Below are 18,980 nucleotides of genomic sequence, written 5' to 3' on the forward strand. Positions count from 1 at the left end.
ATATTAACTTTGTCATTCCGTTTGTAACACATCGAAATATTTCTCTAAGACCCCATAAAGTATATATATTCTGGGTCGTGGTGAAATTCTGAGTCGATCTGAGCATGTCCGTCGGCCCGTCTGTTGAAATCACACTAACTTCCGAACGAAACAAGCTATCGACTTGAAACTTGGCACAAGCAGTTGTTTTGACGTAGGTCGGATGGTATTGCAAATGGGCCTTATCGGTCCACTTTTACGTATAGCCCCCATATAAACGGACCCAAAAATTTCCATAATTATATATAGCCCCCATATAAACCGATCCCCAGATTTAGCTTGCGGAGCCTCTAAGAGAAGCAAATTTCATCCGATCCGTCTGAAATTTGGTACATGGTGTTAGTATATGGTATTTAATAACCATGCAAAAATTGGTCCCCATCGGTCCATAATTATATATAGCCCCCATATAAACCGATCCCCAGATTTAGCTTGCGGACCCTCTAAGAGAAGCAAATTTCATCCGATCCGGCTGAAATTTGGTACATGGTGTTAGTATATGGTCTCTAACAACCATGCAAAAATTGGTCCATATCGGTCCATAATTATATATAGCCCCCATATAAACCGATCCCCCGATTTGGCTTGCGGAGCCTCTTAAAGAAGCAAATTTCATCCGATCCGGCTGAAATTTGGTACATGGTGTAAGTATATGGTCTTTAATGACCATGCAAAAATTGGTCAACATCGGTCCATAATTATATATATCCGCCATATAAACCGATCACCAGATTTGACCTCCGGAGCCTCTTGGAAGACCAAAATTCATCTGATTCAGTTCAAATTAGGTACGTGGTGTTAATATATGGCCTCAAACACCCATGCAAAAATTGGTTGAAATGGGTCCATAATTATAAATAGGCCCCATATAAACCGACCCCCGAAGTTGACCTCCGGAGGCCCTTGGAAGAGCAAAATTCATCCGATTCGGTTGAAATTTGGTACGTGATGTTAGTATATAATATTTAACAACCACGCCAAAAGTTGTCCATATCGGTCCATAATTATATATAGCCCCCATATAAACCGATCCCCCGATTTGGCTTGCGAGGCCTCTAAAAGAAGCAAATTTCATCCGATCCGGCTGAAATTTGCTACATGGTGTTAGTATATGGTCTTTAGCAACCATGCAAAAATTGGTCGATATCGGTCCATAATTATATATAGGCCCCATATAAACCGATCCCCAGATTTGACCTCCAGAGCCCCTTGGAAGAGCAAAATTCTTGCCATTCGTTGAAATTTGGTACGTGATGTTAGTATATGGTATCCAACAACCATGCAGGAATTGGTTCCTATCAGTCCATAATTATATATAGCTCCCATATAAACCGATCCCCAGATTTGACCTCCGGTGCCTTTTGGAGAAGCAAAATTCATCCAATCTGGTTGAAATTTGGTACGTGGTGGTAGTATATGATATTTAACAACCATGCCAATAGTGGTCCATATTAGTCCATAATCATATATAGCCCCCATATCAACCGATCCCGAGATTTGGTTTTGGAGCCTCTTGGAGGAGCAAATTTCATAACATAACAACCATGCCTAACTAGGTCCATATCGGTTTATAGTTATAAATATATAGCCCTCTGATAAATCAATCCCCAATCACACAAAAATTGGTCCATATCAAATTCATAATTTCATATAGCCCCCACATAAGCGACCCCCATTTTTCAATTCTGGCTCTCTACGAATCGTGCAAAAAGTCCATATCGATTCGTAATTATTTGTTGACTTACCTATACATAACTTTTTTGTCTAATATATACCACGTACACTCAAAAAAAAGTGAACTCACTATTTCACTAAAGCCAATTTAACTATATTTTAGTTCATGAAATTATTATATTTGGAGAAAGTTTCATTTACTCTAATAATTTTTTGCGTACGTTAGTTAAATGAACTAAAAGACGGGAAAAAATTATACGCAAATGAAATAAAAAGTTTTACTAAATTCGTACTTCTCACAAAATAGTTCATTATTTCTTAAAATTTGTAAATTTTACTACAACAGCGTCCATCATGAACTTCGTATGTCACTAAAGACATTCTTGCAATTTTGAACTCCAATTTTTTCCTTCAAACTACAAAATTTTCTTTAAAAAGTGAAAAAAATTATTTATGTCTAATAAATTTTCTTGAATTTGTCGAAAAATATTTACTTATTTTTGTGATATCGGCGTGATGCCAGCGCTTGTAATACTGTTTAGTTAAAAATTTCTAAAACTATTCAAAATTTTCTAAAATTAATCAAAAGTTTTCTTCCTGGTGGGTTCACTGTTTTTTCAGTGTATGGACTAACTCACAATTTAGAAAACGATGTTAAAAAGTTTTAAGATACCACACCCCAAGTAATTCGATTGTGGATGACATTCTTTCGTAGAAGTTTCTACGCAATCTGTGGTGGAGGGTACATAAGATTCGGCCAGGCCGAACTTACGGCCGTATATACTTGTTATTTATTATTATTATTTTTTGCAACTTTCGACGTGGTGTCAATCAACAACATTTCATCAATGTACTCAATTCAATTTTTGGCGATGAAGTTCCGTCAAGGACCAGTGAGGTCATAGTTCTATGAATTTCGTGACGAATTTCGTAAAGGACGCCCAAAATCTTATTTGTTCTGGAAACCATTGATGCTGTGCCCCAACTGATATTCCAAGATCGTCTTGGCACTTATCGTGAGATTGAGACAACCTTAGGCATTATTGGGACCAGCATACATTACATATTGCATGAATATTTGATTTTAAAAAATTTTCTTTCCACACAATTTGTCAATCGCTCGAAAATCGGAAAATCTGGACATGTCGCCATGGTACCACTTGAACAACGCAGAACCGTCAGTTCTAAGTGGTACACAACAATTTGTTTGCTAGATATCTACCAAGAAATCAAGAAAACCAACAGCCGAAGACGGATCACTCTTCACCACGACAGTGCAAGCTCTGACATATCGGCTCAAACAACAGCTTTTTCGAGCACTCAAAACATCGATTTTAAGGGTCATCCGTCGTATAGTCCTGACATGGTTGATGCATTCAGAACCTTTTTCAGTTTGAGCATTAGAATCGCACCAAATAGGAAAAACTTTTGGAATATGTTTAACAATATATTATTCTGATAATTGTATTTCAATAAATGTGTAGATCCAATAATTATCAAGTGAGTGTAGATATAAATAAATTGTATGACAATGTAAAAATTGAGCCAACTGGAGTATTGGTACCATTCCAGTGATAAGTCCGGGAAAAATCTCATTCTCTTTTTAAAGACAACAAATCTTTGTACTCACCACAATATTTTTTTCAGTGTACTAGTGTTTTCGATAATAATTTTCACCAGTTTTCATTTCAACTTCTTACCCAGTTTTCACTGAGTTTGTATTACTCTCCATTAGACTCATTTCCTAGTGGGTATATTCCCCCATATTGCCAAATAAGTATTGCGTGTAGGAATAAACAAACACAAGCGGAACTTCATAGACCCGAGAGAGAGAATATATCGCAGCACACGTACTATATTCTCTATTGTTATTTGCGATTGATGCTTTTGCTTGGATAGTGACATTGGGACATGAGTGTAAGTGGAAGTCGTCACTGTTCTACTGACACTGGCAATGTCTTTGGCTTAAACCGTAACGTGTATAATGGCATTTTTATGTTGCATCACGTAGCGGTCATAAGTCATGTTTAGAGATGTCTGCTACACAAGTCAAATCAAGGAAATTGTGTACACCACCACCACCACCAGCAGGAAGAGAAACAGGACTCGGAACTACCGCTAACCGACTGCCAGTGTATCGGGAATATAAGCTTGGGAGTAGTAGTTGTAGTTGTAGTACATCTCCTGTCAGTATATGAAGGGAAAATCAACAACAGGATCAGAAATGACAACATTGCCAACAACAGCAAAAATTGCTCTAACACCAAAAAACGAAAAAAAAAACGAAAAAAAAAAAGCAAGTGGCAATGTTTATCGTCGTCTGTTTGTTTTCTTGTTGGCCATATTTCTTCATTTCAGTTTTCTCATTCACGTCATTCGTCATTTGTGCTGATTTGTGCCTTTTTTTGAGAGTGATGGGTGTTTCATTCCTTTCCGTTGTTCCATTGTAGGGTAAAAGTTTGGAACATTTAGTGGATCAGTTGTTGGGCGATTTGTTAACTTAATACGTGCCAGTTTCTCAAAGTTCTTTCTATCCGATTATGTCCTTGGCGTAGTTACATTACCCGTTATTTTGGTTTATTACGCGATGCTAAGGACTTTGGATGGGCTATTCTGTTTCACCATTGAGGATGGTTAGTGTTGAAGTTGTCCACGAATGTGATTTCATCTAATCATTTTTTTTCGCTTGTTTTGAAATACGCTTCTACTAAATGGGAATTTATGTTGGTCAAGTTATTTCCTTAATTGGGTAATGAATTCTCATTACTTTTATAGATAAATGGTATGTAGTTGTAATTTCATTATGTTAACAACATAAATGTTTTATAGATTACAATGTGCTGTAATGAAAAAATTAGAAAATATGATTTTTATAATTAATTAAAAATTATGAGATTATGTGAATGAGTTATAAAGTGAAGAACGGATCGTGAACGGATGGTAACAAAATGAAACGGAGACGTTCATGAAAACTCAAATCGTCTACAGACGCAGAGTGCTAAGGCGACTGTTAGGTTAGGTTAGGTGTTAACGCGTACACTGAAAAAAATATTGTCTTGAGGTCAAAGATTTCATGTCTTTCTCTAATATAAAGTTTTTTTCCTTGTCCAAAAGTCGATAAACTTTTCAATGAAGTCGTATTGTCCTTATAATTAAGTGATTTCACCTAAAAATGGATATCATAACATGAAAGAAAAAATGTTTGGGCTAAGGTTAACTTGACTTTAATAATTCAGAAAAATTCTTTAAATTTAATAAAATTGTCTTTAAATTTGTTGTCTTTTTGCATCTTGACTACAAAGCAAAAAATCGTTCAAATATAGGACATGTTTTTCAACACTTTATTTTAAAGACTTTTTTACTTGAAACATAGCATAATTATTACTGGAAGTCGAGTCTTAATTTGGAAAATAAAGCTGTCGTTAACTCGTTTTTAAAGGACTTTAATAGCATATGAAGAAAAATAGCTGAAAAGGCGAAAAAATAAAATTTGCTTCCTAGAAGCAAGTACACAAAACCCAAATTTAAAAGAGAAGTGTGTCTTAAAAGTATCCTTACTAGTATTCTCCGCTTCTTTGGCTCGGAATCAATACCAAATTTTTTAAAGTAAAGACAAAATCTTTGGAACCGAGTATGCTTTTTTTCAGTGTATGGAGCAGATAATACAGGTTCGAGTCACGGTAGCGGAAAAAATTTCGATGTATAAATATATTAATTAGTAAATTAGTTTTCATAGCAATATTACTGTGCAGGATTAAAAAAAAATCCGCACGAAATATTTTTCCACATTTTTTAGCATATAAGGATCTAAAAAATTTCTTTAAAAAATTACAATAATAAAAAAATATGCTCGAATGTGGGTCCTCCCAAAGATTATATATTTGAGGAAGATGAGAGATTGGCTTGCGTCATACTAAATGTTGCATTTACCAGATTAGTTTAATACATGTTTTTAATGTTTTAGTTGTTTTTCGTTTTTATTTTTTAAATGAAAAATTAAATTCTCTTAATGAAACAATGTAAAATTTTAGGCAACAACAAAAAAATTACATTTTCCCCTTTATGGAAATTTATTTCGTGCTCTTAAATTCTTTTTATTTGCATTTTAATGCTATGTCAATATTTGTCGTATACGCGTTTGGTTCGAGTATTAAACTAATGTGGTAAATGGTTTGATGTGCTCAGTAGCCAATCTCCCATCTTCTGTAATCCATAATCTTTGGGTTCTCCTAGCTCTTGTTTCGCACTAAAGTTTAAATCGTGTCTGATTATAAATTCGTAAACACTATGATTTCAGATCATGAACACAAGTTGTTGTTTTGGAAACGCAGGATGTCATTTTATCCTTGTCATATTGACAACGTCTGTTCTCCGTTTGACACCACGTGTGTGTTGGTTCACTTTCATGAACGGATCGTTTTGAAACGTGCACATCATTCAATACTTTTTGTATGGCTGGAAAGGTGCCATAGGCCTCATCAAACTGCGACTTTCTCTGGATACATTTTGTAATGCATCCGGTTGATCTTCATTTCAAACTTTGATTGAGGTAAAAATGAGCTTCGTCGCTGTACAGAATTTTTCGATAAAAAAGTCAATCTTTGGGCTCTTCAAGAGCCCATTCAGCATAAATTCTGCATTGCGCTAGATCGTTCGGCTTGAATTCTTGCACCAGTTGCATATTGAAAAGACTCACATCTAAATCCTTCCGTAAAACTTTACACGTTGTCGAGTCCATTTGCTTCGAACTGCGACAAATCGTTGATTGATGGTCATCATTAACATTGGCCGATACAGTTGCGATATTTTTTCAGTTCACACTCTACGTAAGCGTGTTGCAGATTTAATGTCCAACAATCAAAATTTCGTGCGAAATTTGGTCATAGTAGCCCGAATAGACGGTTCAGTTTCAGTTCAATTAAACTAACCATAAAATGGAAGGTGCTCGCGATGGACTTTCTTAACAGAGAACGCATTTTGATAATAAAATTCATAATTTCTCCTAATGGTTAAACTATGGATAATGCGTTAAATCTGGACCAAACTTAAGATGTTTAACAGTGAAACAAAGCACGAAATATGCATCAGCTGTTTAAACCAGTGTTCCTCTATGGCTCCAGAAGTCAAATCGGTCGGTTTATATGCGTCTATATATATATATATATATAATTACGGCCAATGTTTGCATGGTTTTTAAAGATCATACACTAAACACGTACTATAAAGGGTGATACGGTCAAAATTTGGTCAAGGGAAAACGCGTGTAAATCGGTGAAATCGTTTATTTAAAAAATCAAATTAAATTTCTTTTTCAAGTTCAATTAGTATAAAATTCAGGAAAAATATTCAGTTAGGCTTTCGCTTTTCCAAATCCGAATTGCCGGGCCTCACGCTTGACACCTGCCATCAGATTTTGTACAGCCACCTTGTCCACCTTCTTCGCCGCAGAAAGCCAGTTTGCCTTGAACTGCTGCTTGTCCTTAGCAGTTTTTTTGGTCTTCTTTAGGTTCCGCTTGACAATAGCCCAGTATTTCTCAATTGGGCGGAGCTCTGACGTGTTGGGAGGGTTCTTGTCCTTGGGAACCACCTGCACGTTGTTGGCGGCGTATCACTCCATGGCCTTTTTACCGTAATGGCAAGATGCCAAATCCGGCCAAAACAGTACGGAACAACCGCGTTTCTTCAGGAAAGGCAGCAGACGTTTATTCAAACACTCTTTCACGTAAATTTCTTGGTTGACAGTCCCGGAAGCTATGAAAATGCTGCTTTTCAAGCCACAGGTACAGATGGCTTGCCAAACCAGATATTTCTTTGCGAACTTTGACTGTTTTATGTGCTTGAAAATATCTGCTACCTTTCCCCTTCCTTTATTTATTTATTTATTTATTTTATTTATTTTATTTAGGGAATTACACATACAACAAAATTTTAACAATTTTTTCAATTAAAGTATGTGTCTATCATTGCAAGGTATGAAGTTAATTCTTATCATAATTACATATTAAAATATTATAGAAAAAATGTAAGAAAACGAAAGCAATTAAACTAAATACATATAAAATTGGTATTAGCATTGAAATATTTTAAGTAGGTTAATGAACATATAAAAATAAGATTTCATATAACAAAAATTACTTTACTAAAATAAAATATAGAATATAACAAAATATAAAAAAGTTAAAAGTATTGAAATAGAACAAAGTTAAGAAAAGAAAATTATTGCAAATTCTTAAAATGATTGAAAAGTGATTTCTTAAATTTGTTTGCGTTGCCAAGTGATTGAAGGTTTGTTGGTAACGAGTTCCAAAGAAAGACAGAATGTAGCATAAATTGTCTCTCGCTCACTTGAAGTCGATGTCGATCTGGTATAAGCAGTACATCTCTGTTAGACCGCCCGAAACGTATCTTGTCATATAAGTATTCAGGTTGTTTCAAGTATATTATCTTGTGAAGGAAAAGAAGGGTTCGTACCTTTAACAAGTCCAATAACGGGAAGCCATATAAGGAGTTAATGAATGAAGAAGAGCTGTCGTATCTTTTTAAGCCAAATACGTAGCGAATTATAGCTTTGTATACGGATTCCAAGCGCTGTTTACTTTTAGCATCACATTTGCTGAACAACTCACAGCCGTACAGAAGGATAGGTAACAAGTATGATTTGGCAAGTAAAATCCGAATGTGTATAGGCGTAAATGATTGAGAATGGTATAGTGTACGCAGCATTCCAAATACTTTTCCAGCAGCAGATGATATATGATCACTCCAAGAGAGGTTATTGTTGAAGATTATACCCAGGTTTTTGGAACGGTTGACTACTTCAATTGCTTGTCCCCTTAGTAATACTGGGTTATAATTTGTAATGTTGCGACGTTTGTTTGTAATTATCATACATTTCGATTTATGCGGGTTGAGAGTCAATGAATTACTGGCAGCCCAGATGCAAACTCTTTCCAAGTCTTCATTAATACGAGACACCCCATCCGCCAAGGAGTCATGTTTACAACTTAAATATATTTGTACATCGTCTGCATACAAATGGATTTTGGAATTTAATAGCTGATTAGGGAGGTCATTCACATAAATGGAGAACAAGAGAGGTCCAAGTATTGAGCCTTGCGGTACTCCCCTAGATAGTGGAAGGGGATTCGATAAAGATTCACCAATAGCAACTACTTGAGAACGATTACGGAGGTAACTAGATAGCAATGATACGGCTGTATTTGAAAAGTTGTATTGAGAGAAAAGTTTACTACAAAGGATGTCATAGTCCACACAATCAAACGCCTTCGAATGATCTAACAATACCAAAATCGTGGCAAAACCTTTATCCATTTCCATTCTTATATCGTCAGTAACTTTAACGAGTGCTGTCACACAACTATGATTTTGTCTGAATCCAGACTGTTCCGTTGTCATTAAATTGTTAATATTCAAATAATTACATATTTGTTGATGTATTAACTTTTCAAATACTTTCGAAAGGAATGGTAGAATGGCTATTGGTCGAAGTTCAGATGTGGTGTTAGGTTTAGGTATTGGCACAATCTTTGCAAATTTCCATACTGTTGGGAAGGTGCTACTCATGATTGCTGTGTTAAATATGTGAGTGATGTACGGTAAAATTAGAGGAAGTATTATTTTTATGAATCTTGGATGCAAGTTATCCAGTCCCATTGCATTTGACCTGACGGTCTGAAAACTTGTAAGTACTTCGACATCCGTAATACACGAGAATTCAAATGAAGAGTTTGCGTCAAATGGATTCACATAGGAAACTGAAGGTGCTCGTATGCTGTTGTCGGAGAAATTGAGGAATTTTTCATTTAGCTCATCTGGATTCGCATTGATTGTATCTGTTAGAGGTTTGCCAATTCCAATTTCTCTTATTTTACGCCACTTACTTTTTGAGTCGACGGCAGATCGGAAACTTTCCTCAAAGTGCTGACGTTTGGCATTGCTAATTTCTTTATTTACTTGTTTACTTGTTTTCGAATTGCATGAATTCTTCATGCAATTCGGAGGTTTTAAAACGTCTCCATCGTTTATATGCAATATCTCGTTGTTTAATCATGTTTTTTATAGACGTGTTAAACCATGAGCTATTAGTGTTGCCTGGACGGACTATTCGTGTTGGGACCGTTTTATTCACTAGATTAGAAACGTTCTCATTTAAATATGAAATTTGATCATTTACTGATACCTTATTATATATAGCATTCCAATCCATTGAAACAAATTCTTCATACAATTGACAATAGTCAATTTTTTTGAAATCAAAAACGGTACGGTGACACTCGTCATTTCGATGCAAGTGACCATAGGACATAAATATAAGGTCATGTTTGGAAAAACAGGGAACACATAATTGATCATATTTTAAAACTTTACTTTTGTCATCTACCAGGAATAAGTCAAGCAAAGTGTTTGATGTTTCAGAGTAGTGAGTAGGTACAATCTCGTTAACATTGTAAAGACCAATTGAATTGAATGAGACTACAATGCTATCGTCTTTAAGTGCATTAGAGTTATAATCACCAGCTAAAATAACGTCGTCACAACACGTAGTTACAAGAGATATTTCATGCATAAAATTGTCAAAATTTATTCTTGAATTTGGTCTATATACAGCGCCAACTAGTGCATTTTTTCCGTTGTGTTTGATTTCAATTAAGACATACTCAATCCGTTCATCTGGTTGGGATTGTTTCACTACTTTAAATGCGACATTGTTTTTAACATATACAGCTACACCTCCGCCGTGAGAGCTTCGATCATTTCTCACAATTTTATATCCATCTACCTTAACCTGAGCATCAGCGACCGATGAAGTGAACCAGGTCTCAGAAACACAGACAATATCAATTTTTGAATTCTCAAACAAATGTCTGAACTCGTCGATTTTCTTGGTTAAGCTTTGAGCATTCAATTGGCAGACATTAAAGCCATGACATTGTTTCGCTAGAATCCGTAATACACTGCTTGTACAATCAATGGAACTCGCTGGTGTAGTATTAAGTAAGGACATAGAAAATAAACATTTTGGCAACGCAAATTGGCTTTACAATTATATAAGTAGTAATAAATATAATGATAAATTTATATGTTAACAATATGCAAAGAGAATTTATATTTAAATATATAATAAGAATCGTAGAAAACCTAGGCCTCATTATCTTGGTCCGATGGAAAAAACTTATTGAGTTCTGATATATCATCAATAAGTATAGGTTCAGCTTCAGCATTTTGTTTAATAAAAATGAGTCCCCGACGAGAAAAAGCAGATGAAATAATTTTTTGTTTTTTAATTTTAATTGCAGTTTGAAGTATTTTGAAGTTAGACGAAGTTAAGTTTTCGTTTAAAAATATTGGTTTATTGGAGTCATAGCCAATATGATTGAGCGATAATTGACATTTATTTTGTTTGCAGAAGATGGATACAGCTCTTAGTAAAAAATGTTTGTCATACGGTGTAAAAAGTTTAATAATTATGGTTCCATCAGGAGTAGTTTTATTCTTTTTGTTTGTAGATAAGCGATAGATTGTCTTATAAGGCGGAACATTAATGTTAAGAGCACAACATATGTTTTCAAAATGCTTGCATAAATTTTCAGTTTTACTGTAAGGTATCCCGTTAATTCTTATCTCACGAGAAACTTTGAGATTTTCTTGCTTTTTTATTTGTGATTTTAAAAAGTGTACTTCGTTTTTCAATTGAGTAATCTCTTCCTTACACTCAGATTCAATTATGTAAATAGTATTCTTTAAACTAGTAACCTCGTCTTTCACAAGTTTAATATGGTTGTCGATCATTTCTGATAGTTTATTTTCCAAAACAGCAAATTTGTTGTTCATATGATTAAGAATTTTTTCCTCAATTTGTCTGAACATTGTTTGCATAAAATCCGATTGTTTCTCGAAGCCTTCTTCCATTACATTCACAACGCGAAACGGCGAATCATTATTACCAAGTCGCGGTGTCTTAGAGTTTCCAACTGTTGAGATGCCTGCATCGTTATCGTCTTCTCTTTCTCGTTTAGAATCAAACATTTTAAGCTGTGTATAGTCTCCGATATAACGGCCAGCGTTTTGATCGTGTGAAGTGTCCATTAATATTTGTTAATGCTAATTAAATGTTACTCCTCAAAGTATGCAATAGGAATTAAACAGTTTTGTTAGCTCTTAGTAAAACTGTTATAAAAAGCTTTCAACAATATCGAGTAGCAATATAAATTTGTAAGTAACCACAAGTAATATTTGTCAATAACAAATCTCTCAATATTGACTGTTTCTCACTCTCTCTTTGTTATAGTTTTGTTTTGGTTTCACCTTTAGTTTTTTTTTTTTGGTTTGTGTAATGCGTCGATCTTATATTTTCAAATGCAAAATTTTAATTTTTAATATCGATTGACAGTATAACAATATCACCAATGTATCGCACGGTTGCATTTGCATATGATTGTTACTTTATTTGTCCATTTACCGTTGTATTTTGTATTAAAAAAAGCTTTTATTGGGAGCTTATGAAAAACACGTCTACACTGTTTGACACTTTATTATCAATTCCCCTTCCTTTTGCCGTATAAAACTCCTGTCCCGGAAGCTGCTTGTAGTCGGCTTTGACGTAGGTTTCGTCGTCCATTACCACGCAGTCAAACTTCGTCAGCATCGTCGTGTACAGCCTCCGGGATCGCGCTTTGGCCGTCGTATTTTGTTTATCATCGCGATTTGGAGTCACTACCTTCTTGTAAGTCGATAGTCCGGCTCGTTTTTTGGCTCGATGCACGGTTGTAGACGATACACCCATCTTATTTGCGGCATCTCGGAGAGAGAGGTTAGGGTTTCGCTTGAAACTACCGGCAACTCTCTTTGTCGTCTCAGCGGTTTCCGGTTTTCGATTTCCCCCCGATCCAGACTTCCTGGCTGTCGACAAACGTTCCCCAAACACTTTAATTACATTTGTAACGGTTGATTTGGCAACTTTTAGCGATTTTGCCAGCTTTGCGTGCGAGTAGCTCGGGTTTTCGCGATGTGCGAGCAAAATTTTGATACGCTGCTCTTCTTGCTTGGACGGCATTTTGACAACTGAAGAGTGAATTCCAAAATCAAAATAGGAGCAACATTCTACACACACACCTTTAAATGCAAAATTGAATGAAATACGTCAAGTTTATATTGACCAAATTTTGACCGTATCATCCTTTATTTTAACCGGATCAGATGAAATATTCAACTCCAGGAAGCTGCGGTAATCAATTCTGGCGATCGGCTTATATGCAGGCTATACGTAAAAGTGGTCCTATATGGACCATACCATCCGACCTAAATCAATAATAACTACAGTGAAAATATAGTCGTGAGGCCATGAAACCATGTCCTAAGAAACGAATGCGAATTTTGCTTACCATACAAGACTCATTTCTCTGATATAAAGTTTTTTTCTTAAGCCAAATTTTGATAAACTTTTCAATAATATTATCCTTATTATTAAGCGATTCGACTTAAAAAAAATTAAACATAAAAAAAATCGTTCGACTGAATTAAACACGGCTTTAGTAATTCTGAAAAATTCTTCAAAATTAATGAAATAGCAAAATAGCATCTAAAAATAAAAGAAGTTTTGCAATACTTTATTTTAAAGACTTTTTACTTGATACATAGTGTAATTTCTATTTTGAATGTTGAACTTTTAATTGTTGTTAACACGTTTTAAAATTTTTTTTTTTAAGTTTTTTTTTTATAGAAAAAAAAATTAAATAACGAATAAATTAAAATTTGTTTCCTAGAATCAAGAACTCATATCTCAAATTTAACAAAAAAAAAAAAAAAAAATTGCCTTAAAAGTATCCCTACTTAATATCTCCGCTTTTTTAGATCGGAATCAATACCAAAATAATAGCGTCTAAAAATAAAAGAAGTTTTGCAATACTTTATTTTAAAGACTTTTTTACTTGATACATAGTGTAATTTCTATTTTGAATTTGGAAATTTTAATTGTTGTTAACACGTTTTTAAAGTTTTTGTTTTTTAAAGAAAAAAAATTGAAATAATGAATAAAATAAAGTATGTTTCCTAGAATCAAGAACGCAAATCTCAAATTTAAAAAGAAAAAAATCGTCTTAAAAGTATCCTTACTTAATATCTCCGCTTTTTTAGATCGGAATCAATACCAAAATAATTAGTGTAAAGACAAAATATTTGGAGCCGGGCATGCTTTTTTTCAGTGTACTTGTCGATAGCTTGTTGCGTTCGGAAGTTAGGGTTATTTTAACAGATGGACGGACATTGCTAAATAGACATAGAATTTCACCACGACCCAGAATATATACACCTTATCGGGCCTGAGATCAATATTTCCGTATGCTATAAATGGAACGACAAAGTTAATATGCTCCATCCTATTGTGGAGGGTGTACAAAAATCTACAATTATAGCGTTTTACATTGTTGCATTACATATTAGCCTATATATAGTCAATATAATTTATGTCCGTCCGTCCCTCCGTCCGTTTGTAGTCTGTTGAAATCACGCTAACTTCCGAACGAAACAAGCTATCGACTTCAAACTTGCAGGTCGAATGGTATTGCAAATGGACCATATCGCACCACTTTTACGTATAGCCCCCATATAAACCGATCCCCAGTTTGGCTTGCGGAGCATCTAAGAGAAGCAAATTTCATCCCATCCGGTTGAAATTTGGTACGTGGTGTTAGTTTGTGACCTCTGAAACCCATGCAAAAATTTGTCGATATCGGTCCATAATTATATATATCTCTTATATAAACCGATCCCCTGATTTGACCTCCGGAGCCTATTGGAGGAGCAAGACTCATCCGATCCGGTTGAAATTTGGTACGTGGTGTTAGTTTATGATCTCTAAAACCCATGCAAAAATTGGTCCATATCGGTCCATAATTATATATAGCCCCCATATAAACTGGTCTCCAGATATGACATCCGGAGCCTATTGGAGGATCAAAACTCATTTTTTGGTTCGTGGTGTTAGTTTGGTACCTGGAATTTGGTACGTGGAAAATTTTGTCAAAATTTTACTTCTATAGAGAATTTGTCAAACTTTTATTTCTATAGGTAATTTTGTCAAAATTTTATTTCTATAGAATATTCTATTTTTATAGAAAATGTTGTCAAAATAAAAAAAATTGTACATTTTCCATAATTATATATAGCCGTCATATAAACCGATCCCCAGATTTGAACTTCGGAGCCTCGTGAAGGAGCAACATTTATCCGATCCGGTTGAAAATTGGTACGTGGTGTTAGTTTGGTATGTGGAAAATTTTGTCAAACTTTTATTTCTATAGAAAATTTTGTCAAAATAAAAAAAATGTAAATTTTCGATAATTATATATAGCCCCCATATAAATCGATCTCCAGATTTGACCTCCGACGCCTCTTGACCGAGAAAAATTCATCTGATCCAGTTGAAATTCGGTACGTTGTGTTAGTATAAGGTCTCTAACAACCATGTCAAAATTGGTCCATTTCGGGCCATAATTATATGGTATATAGGCCCCTTATAATCCGATCTTTAGATTTGGTTTTGGAGCCTCTTTGAGAGGAAAAATTCGGTTGAAATTTGGTAAATTTTGTTAGTATACATGCCAAACTTGGTCCATATCGGTCTATAGTTATATATACTCCTCAGATAAACCGATCTCCGATAACACAAAAATTGATTCATATGAGCTCATAAATGTTTATAGCCCTCATATAAAGCGACCCCCCATATTTCATCTGGAAATCGGTCTATGAGGAGGCTGTACTAAAACCTGGGTCGACACACACCATATTCGGCTGAGCTATTTGTGGTCAGCCGGATTCCAGAAGTCCTACAAATAAATTCAAATACCTCTAGAATTCCACTTTCAGACGAATTGGGTGAAAACTACGAATTCTAGAAGCCCAAGAAGTACCAAAACATGGACAGATACGGACCATTTTCGACACACCTCTTTACGGTCCCAAAATACCTCTAGATTTCCAATTTCAGGCAAATCGGATTGTAAATACAGTTTCTAGAAGACCAAGAAGCAAAATCGGGAGATCGGTCTATATGGGGGCTATACCAAAACATGGACCGATAGGCACCATTTTCGGCACACCTTTTTGTGGTCCTAAAATACCTCCAGATTTCCCATTTCAGGCAAATTGGATAAAAACTACGGTTTTTATAAGCCCAAGACCACAAATCGGGATGTCGGTCTATATGGGGACTATATCAAAACTTGGACCGATATAGCCCATCTTCGAACTTGACCTGCCTGCAAATAAAAAACGAATCTGTGCCAATAGCGCCATTATTGAAGGCTGTAGCGTGATTACAACAGACAGACAGACAGACGTACGGACATGCTTATATCGTCTCCCTGATCATGAATATATATACTTTATATAGTCGGAAATCAATATTTCGATGTGTTACTCACGGAATGTCAAACTTATTATACCCCCGTCACCATTCTATGGTGGTGGGTATAAAAAGGAACAATTTATTTAAATTTTGTCGAAAAAAAAATGCTAAATCCATTCTAGAAAAATTGCTAATTTTTGAAAATATTTGAGGTCAGTCTATTTAGACAAGCTTTAGAATGCATTAAAAATCATAAAAAATCTTATAAAAAATTGTAATATGGCAAAATATCACAAAATTGTTTAATTCACATCCATAATGCTGAATTCGAATGACACCTTAAGAAGTGAATCAAATTCAGTGAAACGGCTGTTGAAATCGTCAACATGCGTCCTATGACAGGCCCATGTTAAATTCTTCGCTTCTGCTTCAATTTTGCACCACTTCCGGATCCAAACCGAATATGTTCACTACTTTTTCTAGCGACGCATTTTTTGCTGGACTTTAATGATAGATTATTTTGCTTCGCCTATTCTTGTAAAATTTCTCACTTTGCTCCAGCTCAAGATACTGGTACATGACTTGTTAGAGTGGAATTAGTTAGATCAGAAAAATTTCCACAAGGAAATATCATTTCATTCATTTACTTCCATTTTAAATATATGAGAGATATGGCTACTTCGTTTTCAAATAAAAACGAAGGAGAACATCTTGTGACTATTTAACACACATGTGGAAATTGGATTTTTTTAAAGAAATATCCTTTATGGCGAAAAAAAGAAAACAAACATTGACAACACAAAAACATAACTTCCCCTACAACTATACTAACATGTGTGCCATTACTAACATACAAACCCATTTTGTTAACCGAAAACCAGTTCATATTTTTCGTAAACGCCCCCATCATAATCCTTACGAGTATTTCAAAGGGTCGTGCGTTCTGTAAGTGCTTATGCGAAACATGTCCGCACGGACATCGAGAAACAGAAGAAATTGCTTGATTTATGTGGACCACAGAGTGTTTGTCCATTTCATTTTCTCAGCCATTTGACATTGTTCTGTTCTGTTGTGGTGAGGCCTTAAGGGTTTCGCATCAAAACCATTCGACATATATTTGGTAGGCAATCGGGCGTGACCTTCGATTAACAATAACAACAGAAGGGAAAGTAAAACTCAAAAGATTTATAACTGATTTTTCTTTTTGGAAAGAAACTTTTGCCCCATTCTTTTACTTTAATAAATAAAGGGATGTGTCGTAGGTAAACTACACTATGGAAAATTGGGTTGTATTTTGAAAATTTGTGTTTATGTATTAAAAATTTAAAACTCAATCATGCTCTTGCATATTTCTCATGAATCAAGAGGGAAGTCGTAATAATGAGTGCAGGATGATTGGATTTTCGTTTCCAAGGTAATAGATCTCTTTTTAGATATGTCTAATATATACCAGTCCTGAATTGAACTCCTGATCACAACATTACACTGACAGGCATTCGGGGTTGCCATATTGATGTCTTCATTCCAAAGTGCGCTAAGTCTAAAAAGTTAATTTTACAGGAAACAAGTTCAAAGTTTTTGTTTTGGATTTTCACAAAAACCGTATAAGATACACACAGAGAAGAGAATGGTTGGAATTCGGTTGTTCTTATGAACATTCTATATTTGGAAATAAATATTAGTTGTTTATACCAATTTTCTGTATTTACATATATTTATTCATATCTGTAACCATTTGATGATATTTTCAACAGATTTTCTGTTGTGCCACAACCAGCGTTGCCAGAATTGTTTCACCAAAAACCGCTAGATTTGCCCAAAAAATAGCTAAAAAAGCTAAAAAATTCTAAAAAATAGCTAGAAAAAAAGCTAAATTTTTTTGTATCAAAAGTCACATTTTTGATTGAAATTTAACAAACTTAAAGGCTTTATTTCACTTACAATGAATATTATTTTCATTTTAATTCCACTTCTGTGAGACTGTAACAATATCTAAGGCATATTAGCTCTGTTTGCGTATTCGATACATTTTGATTACTATCACAAATTTTTTACTGGAAGTCCTTCGTTTTGTGGGAGCTACCTTCCCAACACCTCTATTTTTTTTACTTGTTATTTTAAAATATTAAATGATCTAAGCATGCTTTGGATTTGGTAAAAAAATGATTTGTCATTTTTTTAAATAAAATTTTAGTTTGGTTTTGAAATTGTGAAAAATTCGAAATACATTACTGTTATTTAAATTGTAGAAAATACCTATAGTTTACATTTCCCAGTAAAAACATTTTCCTTTTCTTCATGAGTGCTTTAAAAACGTGCTAACGCCAACTTAAATTTCCAAATTCAGACTCCTATTCAAGTAGAAATTATTGTATATATACGTTTTTAAAATAAAGTGTTGAAAAACATCTTCTATTTTTGAACGCTATTTTGGTTTGTGGTTTAGATGCAAAAACTCCTCACATTTAAAGACTATTTCATTAATTCTTCCTTCTTTCATGAAAACATACCCATTTTTAAGTTGAATCACTTAATTATACGGACAAAACGACTTTATCGTCTTTTGGACAAGGAAAACAGTTTATATAAAAGAAATTCACAAATGCTATTATAACCAAAATTCGCGTTCGTATTTTAAGGAGACGACAATATTTTTTCAGTGCACAAAGCTATTCACATCTACTATTTTAATTTAGTAATATAGTAATAACTTTAGAATATTATAATAACATAAAAAGGATAAACGAGTCAAATGATAATATTCCCAATAATTTACTGACAGTTTATCTAACAAATTTGTATGGTAATAGTAGATTTAAAGTTTACGATAACTTTTATGTATATAATGAAAAAACTTTACAACAAGGTGTATTTGCTACAAAAATGCCCGCATAATGGC

The 18,980-nt window shown here is 34.4% G+C and overlaps 1 protein-coding gene across 1 annotated transcript in view; it reads right to left on the minus strand.

Annotated features, from left to right (window-relative positions):
- LOC142231250 (uncharacterized) overlaps nucleotides 1-10,738 on the minus strand; it is a 41,794-nt gene extending 31,056 nt beyond the window's left edge. The window contains exons 1-2 of the mRNA XM_075301868.1: nucleotides 9,908-10,738; nucleotides 8,185-9,768 (exon numbers count right to left, since the gene is read on the minus strand). Of these exons, the coding sequence (XP_075157983.1) occupies nucleotides 8,185-9,768; nucleotides 9,908-10,738 (2,415 nt within the window). The remainder of the gene's footprint in view (nucleotides 1-8,184; nucleotides 9,769-9,907) is intronic.
- Between the last annotated feature and the right edge of the window lie 8,242 nt (nucleotides 10,739-18,980).

Source organism: Haematobia irritans, chromosome 3 (genome assembly GCF_050003625.1).
Source record: "Haematobia irritans isolate KBUSLIRL chromosome 3, ASM5000362v1, whole genome shotgun sequence".
NCBI lineage: Eukaryota > Metazoa > Arthropoda > Insecta > Diptera > Muscidae > Haematobia > Haematobia irritans.